General features: G+C 37.5%; 1 protein-coding gene across 49 annotated transcripts in view; it reads right to left on the reverse strand.

The window, feature by feature from the left end:
* The window catches only part of cnksr2a (connector enhancer of kinase suppressor of Ras 2a), a 218235-nt gene that overhangs the window by 75712 nt on the left and 122278 nt on the right, over positions 1-20245 (reverse strand). For all 49 annotated transcript variants that reach the window (XR_012399412.1, XR_012399414.1, XR_012399413.1 and 46 more), the window contains 3 exons: positions 18757-18950; positions 17800-17889; positions 6429-6637 (listed from right to left, as the gene is read on the reverse strand). Coding sequence is in view for 45 of the 49 variants with exons in the window: in XM_073940788.1 (XP_073796889.1) it covers positions 6429-6637; positions 17800-17889; positions 18757-18950 (493 nt within the window). In the remaining 4 variants the exon portion in view is untranslated. The remainder of the gene's footprint in view (positions 1-6428; positions 6638-17799; positions 17890-18756; positions 18951-20245) is intronic.

Raw genomic sequence — 20245 nt, forward strand, 5'->3', positions numbered from 1 at the left:
GAGGGGTTTGGGAACAAATGAATGACTAAACGATTCATATGGGAGTCGCTGGGATAATTAGGTAAAAGTAAATCCAGATTATAAGACCATAAAAGTGTTTTTTTACCCTTGCATCCATATTAGACTGTTGTTAGAGACCTTTACAACCAAAACATGACCCTATTTCATGTATAATAGGGGCTCTTTAAAGATTAAGATATGCCTAAAATTGTAGTATATTACTTTTTTACCCAACACTGCTCTTCTCCTCTCGTAGTTTTCATGTTTTTCGGCCTTTAAACTCTTTTTACATTCTATCTTTTTACATTAAATTCTGAATGGATTATGCACATTAAACATATTAGAGTCTCTCGTTAAGTTCATTAGCAACAGATTGAAAAATAGTTAGATTGCTGAGATCAGCACATTGGTTGTGGTCCAAAATGAAGGTGATGAACTGGTCAGCAGAGTTCTCCAACACCTGCACACCGCTTAACCCACCTCAGGTCAGAGGACACATGGACACAAATACATCATCCCTGCTGAAGGTGTCTATAAACAGAAGCCGCAGGTAAGCTACACTGCGAAAGTCACTCTGACCTAGGACTGTAACACCCCAGCTGGGATCTCAGAGTGCCACCTTTCACTCGTCCTCATAAAGACCTATAATTAGACTTCATTTAAAGGAATAGTTTACCCAAAAATATAAAAATGCACCATTTAAACCTTCATGAGTTTCTTTCTTCTGTTGAAAACACAAAAAAGAAGATCTTCAATGGGTACCAGCAACCAGCATTTTTTAAAATATCTTATTTTGTGTTCAACAGAACTCCAAAAGGTTTTAAACAAGTAATGGGTGAGTAAATGTTGACAGAATTTTCATTTTTGGTTGAACTATCCCTTTAGAGAAAAAAAAAAATACTAACAAACTAACAGACTGTAACTAGAATTAACAGACTTAACCAAAACATACTGACACGAAGACAGCACATGACAAGTCTTGGCCAATCATATCTCTGTTCAAGATGGAGCTCAGCCAATCACGTCACTACATGCCCTGTGACAGATGACAACCTGACTTAGCCCCGCCCACCTGACAGAACCACCATCTGCCTACCCAGCATCCATATGTACACTGTGACACACCACAACGAGTCACTTTTCTCTAGATTATTGCTTTGTGTGAAAGTGGTTATTGCTGTGTCATTGTGTGTGTGTGTGCATTCTGGGAACATCGGCTGCCGAGTTTGCTCTTTAAAACGACTGCCAGATCTCACCTCCACTCCTAATAACTTCACACACAGGATGGCTAGTCTCACTAAGAACGCCTACCCACACACACACACACACACACATACTCCTACACACCTCCACGCTGACTAAAGGTAGAGGACTAACACTCTCATTATATACACACATACTCACAAACACTCGCCCAGCATGTGGGTGTAAGTATACATTCTTCTTCTGCGCACCATGACCTGGTGCATTCAATGAAAACTCTTTATGCAAGACTCTACCTGCAGTGATCACAGAGACCTTGATCCAGCAAAAAGCCAGTGAAGCAGCCAGACCTTGAAGAAGAACTCTTTGTTTGAGAAACAGAAAATAAAAGAAGTATACAGACGTGGTGCAATTTTCCTCACAAACTCAGAGTTTAGCCTGATCTAGACTGCCTGACATTTAAAAGAGGAGGAAAGACACTTTTAGAGAGAAAGAAGCTTACCAAGACATCAGATACAAGGTGCAGGTACTACCAAAGCTAATATACTGTACTTTTACCATTTAAAATTGGGGATGGCACTGAAGAATTTTTTAAAATACTTTAAGGATGTCTCTAGTCCTTGCCAAACTGATGATTAAATGACAGCACAAAAACAAAAACGAATTAATTAACTAAAATAACTCTTAAATTTGAACACACTATAAAATATTATTTATTTCTGTGATGGCATTTTCAGCATCATTACACTAGTGTCACATCAACAACTATTTTAATGCAGTTGCAAATGATGTTGTTTCTTTGTCAGCTTTTGATGTAGGTCATTTACAGTTGAAGTCAGAATTATCAGCGCCCCCTGAATTATTAGCCCCCCATTTTTTTCCCCCAATTTCTGTTTAACGAAGATAATATTTAACACATTTCTAAATATAATAGTTATAATATCTCATTTCTAATAACTGATTTTTTTTTTTATCTTTGACATGATGACAGTAAATAATATTTGACTAGATATTTTTCACTTCTATACAGGTTTAAGTGACATTTAAAGGCTTAACTAGGGTAATTAGGTTAACTGGGCAAGTTAGGGTGAATAGGCAAGTCATTGTTTATCGATGGTTTGTTCTGCAGACTATCGAAAATAAATATAGCTTAATGAGGCTAATAATTTTTTACCTTAAAATGGTTCTTAAAAAAATGTAAACTGCTTTTATTCTAGCCGACATAAAACAAATAAGACTTTCTCCAAAAATAAAAGTATTAAAAGGTCCTTGCCCTGTTAAACATCATTTGGGAAATATAAAAAAAAAAAGAAAGGTGATGCAGTGGCGCAGTAGGTAGTGCTGTCGCCTCACAACAAGAAGGTCGCTGGTTCGAGCCTCGGCTGGGTCAGTTGGCGTTTCTGTGTGGAGTTTGCATGTTCTCCCTGCGTTTGCGTGGGTTTCCTCCGGGTGCTCCGGTTTCCCCCACAGTCCAAAAACATGTGGTACAGGTGAATTGGGTAGGTTAAATTGTCTGTAGTGTATCAGTGTGAATGAGTGTGTATGGATGTTTCCCAAAGATGGGTTGCAGCTTGAAGGGCATCCGCTGAGTAAAAATGTGCTGGATAAGTTGGCTGTTCAACCCGCTGTGGCAACCCCTGATTAATAAAGAAACTACGCCGAAAAGAAAATGATGAAAAAAAAAAAAAAAAAAGGGGGCTAATAATTCTGACTTCAACTCTAACTCCACAGTTTAGCAATGTGATTTGGATTTTTGTGTGTGTTGTTGTTGTTGTAATAAAAAAAATCAGTCTTTATGTGACAATCCAAGCGGTAGCCAGCCTGGTGAAAGGGGTGGTTCTTTTTTCTCAAAAAGCAGACTTTTTGTTTTGCAGTTATTCACCTCATTTTCTATTTAATTATGACATTTAAATACTCCATTAAGTGACATTTTAAGCACTATTTTTTAGCTAGATTAGCTTGCCAGATGGTACATTTTTGAAGTACTAAAAATATTTTCTATATTATATAAAAATATAGAATATATATTTTTTAAAAATATGAAAAAACTGTTTCTATATATAAAATATTTTTCTATCTGTGCATCAGGAGAGTATTCATAGCACTTCACTTTTTCCACATGATTTAGGTTACAGCCGTATTCCTAAATGGATTAAATCAATTTATTTCCTCAAATTTCTACACAAAATACACCATAATGACAATGTAAGAAATTATTTTTTGAAATTGTTGCAAATTTTTTTTTAAATAAAAAACCTGAAAAATCACATTTACACAAGTATTCACAGCCCTTTGCTCAATACTTTGTTGATACACCTTTGACAGCAAAAAGATGAACCATCGCCTGAGTCTGAGATCAAGAGCACTCTGAAGCAGGTTTTCATTCAGGATGTCTCTGTACATTGCTGCATTCATCTTTCCCTCTATCCTGACAAGTCTTACAGTTCCTGCTGCTGAAAAAACATCCCCACAGCATGATGCTGCCACCACTATGGATGGTATTAGCCTGGTGATGAGCGTTGTCTGACTTTCTCCAAACGCAACACCAAACGTAAATGCCTTTCAAATCATGTCCAATTACTGAATTTACCACAGGTGAACTCCAATTAAGCTGCTGAAAGATCTCAAGAATGATCAGTGGAAACAGAATGTACCTAGAAAAAGAATGTACCTACGCTCAATTTATAGGCTGTGAATGCTGATGTACTTGTGATTTTTCAGGTTTATTTATTTTTTAAAATTTGCAACAATTTTAAAAAATCTTTTTCCACATTGTCATTATGGGGTATTTTGTGTAGAATTGAGAAAATAAATGAATTTAATCCATTTTGGAATAAGGCTGTAAAACGCTATGAATACTTTCCGGATGTACTGTATATTATTAGAAAAAATATAGCCTTTTATCATTTATTAGAACAATAACAAACTGGCCAGCACATTCAGCTTTCCTCAGTCAGAATTTGGCCATTTAAATAAAAAAACAATGTAAACATTATAATAAAATAAAACCTGGGGTCCGTTCTGCGTACCTCGCTTAAATGATCTAAGATGATTTGAGAGATCCTGGATCTTTTAATCTTGATAACTGATCTCTCGCTAATTTGGTTCTTCAAACAAGTTTGCGAATCAGATTAGAATGTTTGGATAAACTGATCTGAGATCGCTGCGTGTGTTGTGAAGGACAGATCTATCGATCCTCGAAATCATGATCAGCTATGCAGCGATTGCCTGACGGCACAGCAGCGTAATGACATCATCTGATTAATATTCAATTATACATGTGAGCAAAATTACATCAAATTAGCAGAAACGGTTTGTTAAATTTGACACGCAATAACCTTCCACATTTGTTGTGAGCTGCAGGCTTTACACTCTCTTGTGTCAAGAGTATTCATCATGTATTTCAGTGCATATCAGTGTATATAGTTCTAAATTTAGAAAATATTGTCTATATTATAGTAGCCGTTTTTTAATCGGGGTAAAGAATAACTGGTTGTTTACAAAAGCATTTTGATATTGGTAAAGGTGTCTGCAACTTTTGTGAAGCTTCAAATCACTATTAACTATCAAAACATGTTTATGACTGCGTTAATGTATTATTGCTTTAAAAAAAGTCACATATTCTGCATTTCTATCATACACAATTTGTACTAAAGCGATCTAAAAAGTTTTCTCTTTGCACCACCAGGTCTTTGTACTTTCATTTCGATGGTACAGATTGCATAAGTTTTATTAATATGTATAACTTTACTTATTTTATTAATGACTATAACTTTATATATATAGTTTAAAAATATGTACCATTTTCCCAAGTGTATAACCACTACTGTAAGAAAATATCAGAATTCAGAACATACTTTCTGTATTATCTTTGCTTGAACTGAGCCGATCTAATCCTGTTTATAATAATTGAACCTGCTCCCGATCAGGTTTGACCTAGCAGAACTGTTGCTATGACAACAACTCTCGGATCAGCTTTGAAGAACGAAACGATCCTGGATCGTGTCAAATCGTCAATATCCAAATCCAGCTAATTGAGTAATCCACGTATGAAGAACGGACCCCTGGTTATTTGCAAAACTTATGATGGCAAAGAAGTCAAAATAGGACAGATGCCAAATAGTGGCTCAAATTCTGGACCAATGGCAAATTCTGGACCTTTGCCAGTGGGGTGGGGGTAGATCTTTCGAACTACCCAAACTGGCCCTGCCTACAGACCTGCAACCTAAAAAAAAAAAAATACATGTATAGACCACGATAAAATTGACAGCTTATATGGATGTATTTATTTATCTTTATTATTATAATTATGATGATGATGCTTATTATTATTATTATTATTATTTATGCTTTATTTATTTATTATGCTTTATTAATTTCAGAAAATGTCCCAGTGTTGGGCTGGAAAGGCATTTGCTGCGTAAAACATGTGCTGGATAGGTTAGCAGTTCATTACGCTGTGGTGACCCCAGATTAATAAAGGGACTGAGCCAAAAATGAATGAATGAATGAATGAGTTTCAGAAAACATTTTTGAATCTAAAAAACTACTGACAATTTTGAATTTAAATATTGTCATTTACTTGCAAACAAACGAAAGAATTTCCAAGCATAATACTAAAATTTGAACTTAGGAAGAGTTCAGAAATCACCATTTGGTGAAACAACCATGGCTTTTGTACTGTCATTCACATGACCAGACAATGTATCACTTCAAATCACTAAAAACATCAAGGAAAATCACTTTGTTCAATTTCTCAACATCAAACAAAAGCTGATGGAGCAGATACAGTATGGAGCTACAGTATAGTCATATAAATAAACAGAACAAAATATGGGAATTATTACCAATGGATGTTTTTAACTGTGTCCTGATTTATTGCTTAAAAACCATTAAATCAAAAAAATACATTATTAAACAAAAAGTGTTTATTAAAACTTTTGTGGATATAATCATTTCAGACAGAATATAGCATGCTCAATGTAGCATGCCTTTACTGGCACTTTTGGTCTGTTTTTGCCTCCATGCATGAATAGAAGCAAAAAAAACTTTTAATAAAGGTTATTTTTGAGATATTTTTAAAAATACATTGAAAAAAATACTTTTTTTTGCCGTTTATCAGTACAATTAACAGAATATTCTAGCACCACTACAACATATAAAGCCAAGATGGCCAAAAAAAGCAACTCCTTTCACAGGATTTTGACAGAAAACATGCTACTCACATGGTAGAGAGAGGTGGAGTCTGGGTTTGGCGTGTTCATGGACTCCTGACGTAGCACCTCCATTTGCAGGGTGGGAAGGAGGGAGTAGTGTGTGGGGCTCCCGCTTTTCTCGCTCTTCTTCTTTCCACGCTTTCCAGTGTCTCTCTTCATGCTCCGTCCTGCCAGATCAGCAGCCTTTTCATCACTTACATACCGCAACAGAGAGTTTTCTAAGAGACAGAGAAGGAAGGAACCATACTGTATATTTAATAAAACTAGTTCTGGGGAGATTGCCAGCACCAGGTTAACATATGAGTCGCAGTTTCACCAAGCAAAAGTACACAGATGAATAGATCATGAATAGGATGAGATTACCCTCAAAAAACTACATTAAATGCTACTATGCTAAAACAACATGACAACTGGGGTGCAATCTCATAGTGATGATGATGATGATGATGATGCAATGTTTTTCAATTCCATTTGAAAACACTGGGAAGTATAATCATTGAACTGGGTGACACTTGGGTCCTGCCATGTTTATCGTTATTGTTTTACCTCCTGTCCTGTGTTTAATAAATTCTGTGTCTAAAAAATTGTTAACATTTGTCTCTGTTTTAGTTTTGTTTTTCAATTGCACTATGCTTGTTTGTTTGTTTTGATAATGTATTATTAATTAGTAGCAATTTTCACAAGAGTTTTTTTTTCACTCAACTTCAGACATTTTAGGTCAGTGCAACTGATGTTTTCAAAAGTTGAGTACATGTCTGTGCCAGTGGTGTTGTGGTTAGTGTGTTGACACATGGCACTTCTTTGTTCACGGCGACCCAAATTTGATCCTCGTCTCGAGATCCTATGCCAATCCTTCCCCTCTCTCCTCTCCCCATGCTTTCCAGTCTATTCTCTCTACTGTCTTATCAATTAAAGGTGAAAAAATTATTTAAAAAAAAAAAGTCGAGTTTTTTTGTTCACTCAATGTCAGGCATTCCAGTTCTGCAAACACAAAATTTTCCATTGGCACAACTTAAAACTTTTTATTACAGAGCGGTTCACCTTTCCACAAAACTAATAATCTTGTTCGGCTTAGCTGATGTTTTCAAAAGTTAAGTGAACAAGAAAAAGCAAAGGAAATAAAGATTATGTTTTGATTATGGACTGACTTCATTTATTTTTCTTTTTTTACAGTGAACGTATTCTGGGCTATTGCCACAAATATATCCTATATACTGCATAACTTCAGACTGTTTTTATGGTTCAGGGTCCTATTTTATTAGTATCATCATCCTTATTTATTATTTCTTGTAACAGATTTTTTTTTTCTTATTTAGTGTAATAATTGTCTTTTAAGAACATAACTAACAGTGTTATCATTTTGTATGGTTGTTCAAGCGTTCAAGATTGTGTTTGGCATGTGCAGTACATCAAAATTACACAAGCACAGCCAGTCCTTCTCAAGCAGCATGGCCGTTTTCCAGGCGGTGCTGTGTCAAATCACTGAATAAGCTCGCATCAGTATTCCATCAATCAAGCATCCCAAACGGCCCTCGAAATACTCCAAACCTCAATCGGCCAATCGCAATGATTCATTCCCTCAATAGAGGTCTATCATTAGCACTCCTTAAGCCGGTGCACTCTTCCCCAAATCAGTCGAATCCAATCAAACTCTATAGGCTTATTCATGCCTAATGTGCATAGCAAGCCCATTGGTCACAGCCATACGAGCGAGCCAAAAGCAACAGGCTCCCAGCAGCCCTGATTTGCACTCTTCCTTTGATTAAGGAAGCACCACAGCCATTGTCGGGTTTCCCCTTCTCAAACGCCCAAGTCCACCGTCGCCCGGCAGCAGCCAATGGGACGAAAAACACTCGGGGGAGCTCATGGTTTCCATGGCAACAGCATGTTTCCAGAAGAAGTTCCCTTTTTTTTTTACTCACTCTGATGGAAAAGTTGAAGAGGTGGCAGATTTGCAAATGTACACATTCAGCTAGACTGGGTACACTGGTTTGATCTCAACTACATTGGAAAGATCAGATCTTTCCACACCAGAGCATGCTGTAAGCACTTGTCATTTCTACTGCAATGCTTTCCTGGCTGGACTCCCATGATGCACTGTTAAACCTCCACAAATTATACAAAACAGTGCAACCCATAATGGTTTTCAATTAGCCCAAGAAAGCCAACATTATACCTCTCTCCATGGGTGCTAAATTACTAAATGAATTCAATGACAACCTCATAGAGTCATTATTAACCATAGTTTTAATTGACTGCAAATGTTTGAGCAGTGAATACAGTTTGAATAGCTTTTTAAAACTGCTTGTAATGGGGAGAAGTGGATTGGATCTACCTGGGGTGAGTTTCCCAAACAACGACATAATTCGCAGCTGAACTATCATAGTTCGATGCATTGTTTAGGAAAAGAACGATGTAGTGACGGGTGTTTCCCAAAACCGCAGCTGCTTTGTCGCAGATACATCGTTTGAACCATGTTAGTTATAGCGTAAAACGTTGATAATAACGCTCTAAGCAGGGTGGAGTAACTACTTCTTGAAAAACCCCATCCCTTTTTTGTACAATTTATATTGTTTTACATGCACACGCCTTTACAAATATTATGGAGAATATGCAATATTATATTCTAAAGCATAAAAACCACTTAGTGGTTAGTGTAATCACTTCATATAAATCATTAGGCCAATGTTTGTCATTTACAGTAGACTATTTATTAGGAAAAGAAAATAAATCCTACTTCATAATAATAATAATAATAATTATTATTATTATTATTATTTGTTCATTTTCTTTTCGGCTTAGTACCTTTAATAATCCCCGGTCGCTACAGAGGAATGAACCGCCAACTTATCCAGCACGTTTTACGCAGCAGATGCCCTTCCAGCCGCAACCCATCTCTGGGAAACATCCACACACAATCATTCACACACATCCACTATAGACAATTTAGCCTACCCAATTCACCTATACTGCATGTCTTTGGTCTATGGGGGAAATCGGAAACCCACGCGGACGCAGGGAGAACATGCAAATTCCACACAGAAACGCCAACTGACCCAGTCAAGGCTCGAACCAGTGACCTTCTTGCTGGAGGCGACAGCACTACCTACTGCGCCACCATAATTAGTATTATTACTTTATTATTATTATTATTATTATTATTATTATTATTATTAAGTAGGATATTGTTTATTTATTTATTACAATTGGACACATTCAAATCACAGCAGAAATGTTCTAACCAACACATGTCATATATGCCTACAGCACAGATACATTTCTTATATAAATATATAAATAACCTACTATAAATTAAAAGCATTAACGTATGCTATATATTGTTGTTTTCACAAGCTTTGGAGACGTAATGTACTGTAAATTCCGCTTTTTAAATAATGGGTCACCTATTGGGTCACCTATAGCTTTCGCCATGAGCCACGGCTGTGTTCAAAATGGCATAAATGTTTTCAAAGTGCACTACGAAGGGAGCGCAGTTGTCAATATGAAGATCGCTAAAACTGAAATTTAAAAGCAAATTACACCTAAGAGAGATGACTTTAATGATTTTTTAATCATTACAAGATTAAATGTTGGAACATTCGAAAGGATCTGTGGTTTCATACCACAGTCCAAAAACATGAGCTAGAGCTAGGTGAATAAACTAAATTGGCTGTAGTTTATGTGTGTGAATGTGTTTCCCAGTGTTGTGCTGCTGCTGCTGCTGCTGCGTAAAACATATGCTGGATAAGTTGGTGGTTCATTCTGCTTTGGCGACCCCTGATTAATAAAGGGAACAAGCGGAAAAGAAAATAAATGAATTAATTATTATTATGAAGAAGAAAAACGTTTGGTTAACAAATATTATTATATTCTCATAAGTGACAAACCAGTCATAAGTGTATATTTAAGATTTATGCATCCTCTGAAAGCAGAATAATATTTTTCCCCCATTGATGTGTCGTTTATTAAAATAGGACAATTTTGAATGAGGAATAACATCAATATCTGACAATATCTGGAATCTGAGGGTTTAAAAAAAATCTAAATATTGAAAAATCATCTTTAAAGTCATCCAAGAATGCATATTACTTATCACAAATTAAGTGCTCATATATTTAAGGCACACTGTAAAAATTATCTATACAATAACAATTTTCAGTATTTTGTGATTTGTTTTTAATATTATTATTGCCTAACTTTATTATTAAGACTTTGATCTTTGCTCTAACATCTTTTGATGCTTAAAAGCAGTTTGAAATGATTTATTGTCTGGTTTGATGTTGTAAATTATGACCTGGTAAGAAATTGCTAGTACATTTTCTTTTATTTTATAGACTTACTCTGTAAAATATTATTTCAAGAGTTCATACTTAGCCGACGATTGATTATAAAGCATGTTTGGCATGCCGTCCCAGGAGAAGCCCTGAGCTTATAAGATCTTTGAGCTCTGGGCTCCCTCCTGTTTGCAGAGCGAGAGAGGAGTTTGACCTCAGGTAGAACTCAAGAACTTCCCGGACTTGTTAATGACTAATGACAGATTATAAGGATAGCTATAGAGTGCTATCCTGCTTTATAGAGTGCTATCCTGCTTACTAAGGGCTCGTCTATTGTGCCAATTTAGTATGGTCAAATTATTTATTTTGTGTGTTTTTGGGTTGTGGATTGTACTTTAAACCAGTGACATTCTTGCTGTGAGGCAACAGTGCTAATCACTGGACTGTCGTGTCTGAAAAAAAGAGGGAGGAGTGGGGGTCAGAGGGGGGATTCTTCAAGGCGAAGATAACTGGGGTAAGAAATTCTGGTTATTTATGGTGAGTTCATGTGTTATCTAATGTGGGACCAGCTGTGGTCAATCATAAGCATGTGATCCTCTCGAAATTATTATTATTTATTAATAAACTAAACTTATTATCCAATATATTATTTCACAACACAAAAACTTTAGTAATAGTCTCTTTAATTAAATGCACAGTTGAATTTTTATCATTAAAAGATGACCATAAATAAACAGTCAAAACTGTAAATCATGAAATATAGAATCTGTTAAATAATAGGCATTTTTACAGTGTAAAAATATCTTCACGGTACATGATCTGTACTTTATATTCGAATGAACTTTGGCATGAAATGAATAATCTATAAATATGACCCTTGTGTAATATAAAACTGATTTTGTGCACCAGGCTCACATATTATTAAAGTCCAAATAATATATGATATGATTAAAAACACAGATTGTTATTTATTTATTCTCATGTTTGTTTGTTTCTTAAAAAAGTAAGCCCTAAAACTGAATGCCGAATTTTGCAAGTTAACACTTCAGTTAGGACACCCATACTGACAGTTAAAGATGTTCCCTGTTACCTAGAATGACAAATCACCCAGATTTCATAGCTGTGGGTGACCTTAATACATCTTTATCCTTCCTGACCCTCTCTGCAGTCTAGCTTTCTATCGTACTCTTCTTCCTACACCCCTCTCGCAATTTCCGTCGAGTGCTTCTTTCTTCTTTAACCATCTTTCTTACTCTCAGCTAAACACCATCTGGCAGCCTCAACACTGGCATTTTCTCCCTGGAGTTTTAGGGAAAAGAGGGAACCGGAGAAAGCGTGGAAATAAGAGAGCTATCAAGGCGCTAATCTCCACACAATGCGGATAGACAGAGCCGCTTAACGGGATCAAATAGCAGCCAGGAGACACAGCCAGGTGATCATCCTCCTCCTCGCTCAAAACACACACATATAAAGACACACAAATGCCACAAAGGGGAAGAGGAGTGAGGGGTTTGGGCAACAACAGGTCCTTGAGGAGACCACTGAAAGAAAACAAACACGCAAGCGTGGGAAAGAAGTGAGATGAGATGAGAGAGTCAAAATAAAAGATGCTGCATGATGGAATGTGACGAAGCTTGACTTTAGTATGATAACCAACCAAACTGAACCCTAAACTCAAAATAATTTTTAAAAGTTATAAAAAGTTTCAAATATCCATGTCTAAAATGATTTAGTAATTAATTTGCTTAATGTCAACCAAAGCCATTTGAATATCGGGGGAGCGATTTGTAATGTAATGTGTGTATTTATTTAGCACATTTATTGTGTATGGCCATACATCCAAAGTGCTTCAAAATCATGATGGGGGTCTATTCATACCACACACCAGCTATAGCAGGAGTAGAGAAACAGTGATTCAGCCAATTCGGTGGATGGAGATCATTGGGAGGCCATAATGGGTAAGGGCCAATGGAGGGAATTTGGCCAAGGGTTAAACCCCTACTCTTTACAAGAAGTGACATGGGATTTTTTTTAAGACCACAGAATCAGGATCTCAGTTTAACGTCTCATCCTTAAGACGGCGGTCACTGACAGTATGGTGTACTCTTCACATTTACTGGGGCTTTTGGACTCACACAGACCACAGGTTGAGCACCCCCTGCTGGCCTCACTTACACCACTTCCAACAGCAAGCTAGTTTTCCCATGTGGTCACCCATCCAGGTACTGTTAGATTCAGTGAGTAACTGGTCTTGGGCAGCAGGGTGATATGGCTGTGGCTGTAATTTGTTTTATACATTTATTACATACCTTTTTTAAAATATTGTATAGAGTCCAGCTAGCGAAGTGCTATGCAGATTAACCTCACACCTCTGACCTCTAAAGGTACTCTAGTGACGCTAGAGGCCATGGTCTTTAGCCTCTTTGGTAGAGAAACCAACTCCCATGCAAAAAAAAATTAATAAAAAAATCGCCGGTTCAATCCCAGGTCAATAGGTGCAGTAGGACCGGTGGGGGCTCGTCCGGGATGGCCTCTAAAGTTGCTCTTGAGGCCATGGTCAGAGTGAGGTTTACCTGCATAGCACTTCGCTAGCTGGCCTCTGTTACACCCAACCCCTTAAACCTCACTCCCATCTGAGTTACAGCATCAATGTAACCCCCAACCGGTCCTATACCACCCAAACCGCTCTTAGCTGGGATCGAACCGGCGACTCTCCACATGGGAGACGGTTGCTCTACCAAGAAGGCTGAAGACCATGGCCTCTAGCATCTGTTGCTAGAGCATCTTTAGAAGTCAGAGGGGTGAAGTTTACCTGCAGAGCACTTCTATCCTGGATGAGCCCCCAAGTGTAACTTACTGGTCCTATTGCAGGTTAACCTCCCTCCTCTGACCTCTAAAGGTGCTCTAATGCTCTATGTTGTAGACCATGGCCTTCTTGGTAGAGCAACCGACTCCCATACGAAAAGTTGCTAGTTTGATCCCAACTCAGAGAGGGTTGCGTGCAAAAGAACTGGTGGGTTACACTTGGGGGCTAGTCTGGGATGGGAGTGAGGTTTAGGGAGGGGGAGTGTAGCAGGAGCCAGCTAGTGAAATGCTTTGCAGGTAAATCTCACTCCTCTGACCTCTTACGACAGATGTTAGAAGCCATGGTCTTTAGCCTCTTTGGTAGAGAAACTGACTCCCATGAGCTTCCACTCCACCATTAGCTGGTGTGTGGTGAGCGCACTGGCGCCATTGTCCTGTGGCTGCCATCGCATCATCCAAGTAGATGCTGCAAACTTGTGGTGGTGTGGAGAGACCCCCTCATGATTGTGAAGAGCTTTGGGTGTATGGCCATACACAATAAATGCACTATATAAATACACATTACATTACATTACATAATATAAAATATATGGCGAGTCAGTGGGGAAGTAGGTAGTGCTTTTGCCTCACAGCAAGAAGGTCGCGGGGTCACTGGTTCGAACCTTGGCTCAGTTGGCATTTCTGTGTGGAGTTTGCATGTTCTCCCTGCCTTCGCGTGGGTTTCCTCTGGTACAGGTGAATTGGGTAGGCTAAATTGTCCGTAGTGTATGAGTGTGTGTGTGAACGTGTGTGGATGATTCCAAGAGATGGGTTGCGGCTGGAAGGGCATCCGCTGCATAAAAACTTGCTGGATAAGTTGGCGGTTCATTCCGCTGTGGTGACCCTGGACTAATAAAGGGACTAAGCCGACAAGAAAATGAATGAATGAATGAATAATATATATTACCTTTGGATTTATAAATCAATTACAGGTGACTTCCAAGACTATTTATTTATTATTTTAATAGTGACTTCCTTCTCTATTTACTCTCCCTCAACTTTTATGGTGCTCTTTCTTTTGCTGAACATGAAAGATATTTAGAAAAAAGCTGAAAACCTGTTACCATTGACTTCTATAGTAGCAAATACAAACATTATAGAAGTCATTGGTTACAGGTTTCCATCTTTTTCAAAATATCTTCAAAGTATCCCTTTCTTTTTGGATGAACTATCCCTTTAAGAAGCTTTAAATAACATAAAATATGCATTTTAATTTTTGAAAAGGTTTAATTAAAACTAGCCAGTGATATTATCTGCCTAGTCCAGCTATTTCTGTCAGAGTTCTGGACAGTATTTGTAAAGCAGAAGCCAACTGAGACGATCGCTGCCCTAGCGCACACTGGCTCTGTGTTGGTGCTCAGAGGCTGCTACTGTTATCCTGGCATTGCATGCAGTGCGGTCACAGGAAGTAATCAGCTATGCCCAGCGCAGTTCAGAGCCACCGTGCAGCGAGGAGAATTAGATCCATGGAAAAGAGCTCAGCTAAACATCACTTCTGAATAAGAGCCATGAGAATGCAATAACAAAGAAACAGAGGGAAACAATGGGGGAAACCAGGGTGAATAACAACAAAGATGAGAAGAAAGATGGAAAAAAGGCATTTTGGAAGTGATGATTAAACAAATATCCAGGATAAATAAAAAAAAGACACATTTTGTAAAATTAATACTATTTAGAGATGCTCCACTAGTGCTGGTTAATAAAAACAATCTATGTCAAACTGATCGCTATTTGAATTTTGCATAGTAGAAATAATTACACCTTATGCAGTACAGTTATGTTCATCATTTCTTTAATAAACCAGGTATTTCAATGGAGAATTTTTCCAATGAATAAATGTGTGTGTGTGAAAGAAATTCCATAATCTTGCAAAAAAAAAAAAAAAAAAAATAATAATAGCAGTCCCCTCTATTTCTCTGCTGATGTCACCTAGACCATAAAGCATAATGATAAAGTTGGAGGAGTATAAATGAACAAAATAGCTGACCGTATTTGTGCTTGAAACGTCAATTATTCTGCATTAACTTCTTGTTCATTGAATTGCTGCATAAAAGCAATACCACAATGTTGTAGTACAACAGCACTTTTGCTGTTTTGATAATGCTTTAATATCACAGCCAACTTTTCATGATTAAATCAAACCCTGGTGGGTAAAATGAAACAAAGGATGCCATTATCAAAATTTCAGCAAATGGCTGTAATGTGACATGCACATCAAAGACTACTTTTAATCTAACATTTTCCAAATCCTCAATATGTATAATACTGTTTGTATGACATTGTATTAATTAAGAGATTAAATGAAATATTTGTAGTCTTAAATTTGACTGGAGAATCAATTAGGTAATTATGGCAAAATACACAAAGACAAACTTTTGGCAGTTAGTAAGTTAACACACTTATAGACTATAGAATAATGCACTACCTGACAATAGTCTTGTCGCCTATCCAAGTTTTGGAAATACTTGACTTCTAGTTGATCAATTGGTATCAGAAGTTTCTTATATAAAAGGCAAAGGTCTCTAGATTATGCTTATTTTACCAAAAAAATACATTGATCATGCCTTGAATTATTTAATTAGGTCAGTAAGGTCTGACTTTGCTTAGATAAAAGTGTTGCCACTTAACAGAAATAATGTACAGTATAGAATATAAAGTCCTGGTGCAGTGGAATTATTATTGTGTGTGACTCCCATGAGCTTGGAGGACTGCATCCATACATCTCTGCAATGACTCAAATAACTTATTAATAAAGTAATCTGTAATAGCATAGAAAGCGTTCTTGCAGGACTCCCAGAGTTCATCAGGATTCTTTGGATTTATCTTTAATGCCTCTTTCATTTTACCCCAGACATGCTTAATAATGTTAATTTCTGGTGACTGGGCTGGCCAATCCTGGAGCACCTTGATCTTCTTTGCTTTCAGGAGCTTTGCTGTAGAAGCTGAAGTATAAGTAGCGCTATCCTGTTGAAGAATTTATCCTCTCCTGTGGTTTGTAATGTAATAGGCAGCACAAATGTCTTGATACCTCAGGCTACTGATGTTGCCATCCCCTCTGCAGATCTCTCATAATGATTTGAACCATGATTTTTCCTTCACCAAGCTTGACTGATTTCTATGAGAATCTTGGTTCCATACATGTTCCAATAGGTCTTCTGCAGTATTTGTGATGAATGGGATGCAGTTCAACTGGATGATTCATCGAGAAAAATCTACCTTCTGCCACTTTTCTTAATGATCAACTAGAAGTCAAGTTATTATTTGTTGCTCTTACAACTGGCATTGACGACAAGACTTTTGTCAGGTAGTGTACATTATACATAGTATTATCAATATATATATTCTTTATATTTTAGGTGCAGGTTTCCAAGACTATAAAATAACAAAAAGACCAAACTGAATAAGAAAAGTAAAGTTCATGCTGGGAAACGTTAACTACACTCTAAAAAACATTAAGTTATTTTTTTAACCCAATGGTTGAGTTTAACATATTTGGTGCTTTGTTGGGTTATTTTTTATTAGGTTGTTTAATAATAACTTAACCAGTTGGGTTCAAATTTTTGAATTTCAACAGTCAGCTGATTTAACTGACACAGAACAGCTGTATTAATATGTGCAAGTAATGTTGTTTTTGAGTTGAAAAATTTAAAGTTCTAAAGTAATAATGTTGCTATTTTTTTTTTCAAATGACCTCTCAGGTCGTGTTTTTTCTATTCGTTTCACCAGCACTCTTAATTATTGATGATATAAACGCATGCTTCATAGCTGATAAAACACTTTCTCAACCTCCTGTATTCATCTCTACAGATTTTTTTTGAGGGAGGGGGATAAAATAATACACATATTTGGGATATTCGGCTGTCATACTCGCCTTTAGGGCCGAGAGGAGACATTCTATAATTTACACAGCCATAATTCGAAAATAATAGTAGTACTTCAATAGTAATACCAGAATGGAAAAAATAACATTTAATCAAAATAACCCAATGCATTGGGTTAGATTATATAACCCAATGCATTGGGTTAACATAACCCATAGTTGGGAAGGTGCTATAATAACCTATAGTTAGGTTATATGTTGTGGTATTTTTAACCCAACTATTTTAACAGAGTATAAAATTACATAGTTTTGACCTTTTCTAAAACATTTTTATTTCAACATTTTTCAATTTCCAAGATATATTTTGCATAGCAAAAAAGAGAATTCTGAACATAAACAAGAGAAGAAGCAGATGCATGTACTGTAACTGATGCCAACTCACCTCTCCGACCGTCTCTCTTCACTCTAGCTGGGTCTTCATAGTCAGGAACCCAGTTATACTCCACAGGCATAGAGATGGGCCTCAGACGACCTAAAAGCACAAGAAAGCACATTCAAACATCACATTGTGTGTGTGTGTGTGTGTGTGTGTGTGTGGAAAGACAGGGGATAGAAAATAGGGGATAGATGGAAGTAAAATGACAGTTCACAATCTATTTCCTCCACAGACGCCAAGGTAAGTCTGTGTGAGTGTGTGTTTGTGTAACACAAACTGTCACAGTTAATGTGTCCTCTCGTTTTCTAGGGAAGCAGCGGGCATGGAGTGTGTCAGCAGTTCTGTGCCACTGCAGAGGCTCATGCTGGCATTTAACGACTAGTGCCGAGTTCTCAGGTTTTGGATATAATGCTACACAAACAAACGCACACACATACTCACAACAAAGTGCAGCCCAGCTCCCTAGAGTTTAATTACAGAAAAATCTGAAACCAGCTCCCTACGCAGGAAACTAGTTATAGACATGCTTGCTTTAGAAACCTCAAAAAAAAAAAAAAACATACAATCATGCGCAGTGTGGTAAAACATGTAGGATCCATTACAGAACATACAATATTTATACTGGTAAAATTACTTTTGCTTGCAGATTTCTTATTAACTGATATATATGCACTGCAATTGGGGTATAGATTGTTTTCTGTTCGTTATGTGCTATTCTACTATCAGCAGATGTTCACAGAAGTTTGGCCTGCTCCTGAGATTAGTTGCTGGGTCAATATTCAGTCCTTCAGGCATCTGCTGTAAAATCCAGCAGAAAATAGCAAATGATTTCACGGTGTGCAGAAAATTTCCAATGCTAAAATATTGTATAACCCCATTGTAGCATCTAAGCATCTCCTAGTGACAAAACTTTTTGTTTCTCTCTCTCTGTGTGTGTGTGTGTGTGTGTGTGTGCTTGTGTACCATAAGTGGGGGTGCTGTCCCGACGGGATGTTGTGGGTCCATGGCTGGGGTCGTACTCGTAGCAGTACAGGACAGCCTCCTCTTCCACTAGAGGAAATCGCCGCCTGTATTCTTGATCCAGGAATGAGTTTGGTGATTCTGATCCTTTTGCGACAGGTACCCCACTCTCACTTTGGATACCGCCTTTTTCATCTCTAAAAAACACAGTCATTGACTTAATATAGCCATTGTATGTGCGTTAAGTTTGTTTATATTTTTTCTTTAAAGACATAGCTCTATCAAAACCAGCTTGAAGCTGGTTGGGAATATCTGGAGAGGTAACAAAGATGTTGTATTTGTTATAGACTACAGGATCTTGTTAAAGCACCAGCTCAAATCCAGCTCGGAGAGTGGTAACTGGTGCCGTGACCCGGATGAAAGTGAGGTTTTAAGGTGGTGAGTGTATTGTAAGCCATCTAGAAATAGCAGTGCAGGTTAACTTCTCTTCCCTGGTCTTAAGAGATAAACTGCCAACTGACCCTAGATGCATTCTTGTTCAAATGGAGATTTAAATCAGCTCAGTCGTTTGAGTTTACATTCAACCCAGGCTCTTTACTGATATGTACCCCTGTATAGATTTCTGGACAGCGCAAAATACGTCTCAAGAGCTAAGTTTTTTTTGTTTTTTTGCAGTTTTCACGAATCCACCAGAGGCCACTGTGTACACTTTTTAGGATCTCAAATTTCTCTTGCAAGTGCCATTTGCACATACTATTCCTGGGTAAATCCACCAGAGGCCACTGTCAACTGATTAACTGACAGACTGACCGATCCCCCAATATACCCCTTTCCCTAAACCCAACTGACAGCATTTTAAAGCGGTGAGAGTTTTACAACGTTTTCAGATCTTACCATGTTCTCACCCTGTTGTTTACTAGTTTAACTTTGGTTATTGTTACCTGCTCTCTGGAACAGGAACATAGAGGTAAGCGGTCAGTTGGTAGCATGAAAAGAAACAGTCATGTCATGTCATACCGCCCCGTAGCATTCGTTTTTAAGACAAAATGCAGCCATGCGGAGCTCTAGCTACTTACTTCTCAATCTCCAGAAATGTATACAGGGATACATTTTCACAATGAGCCTGTAATGTTTACATTGGTTCCATGACTCGCCAGGCAGGGAAGTTCAGCGGGGTGAATATAAATCTAGACTATTTAGTAAAAAGCATTTAGAAAAACATGAGTTCCTTGGCCCTGATAGGTGTACTATGGACTAGAGAGGCAGCAGTTGTTAAAGTCGCTATAAAACAGAAGTTAAGATTGGCCATTTTCCACTATCGTGATGTGTATCTACTTAAAACGGTCGTGAAATGTAAAAAAATATATAGGGCGGTGCATGCTTTTGTTCTTTCGGGACCGATTGGATTGTTTAGAGGCAGCTGTTGCTAACAAAATGAAGAAGAAGGAAGATTCACAAATGGACAAATTCAGAGCGAAAATGAGACACTCAC

This window comes from Danio rerio, chromosome 24 (assembly GCF_049306965.1).
Source record: "Danio rerio strain Tuebingen ecotype United States chromosome 24, GRCz12tu, whole genome shotgun sequence".
In the NCBI taxonomy this organism is placed as follows: Eukaryota; Metazoa; Chordata; class Actinopteri; order Cypriniformes; family Danionidae; genus Danio; species Danio rerio.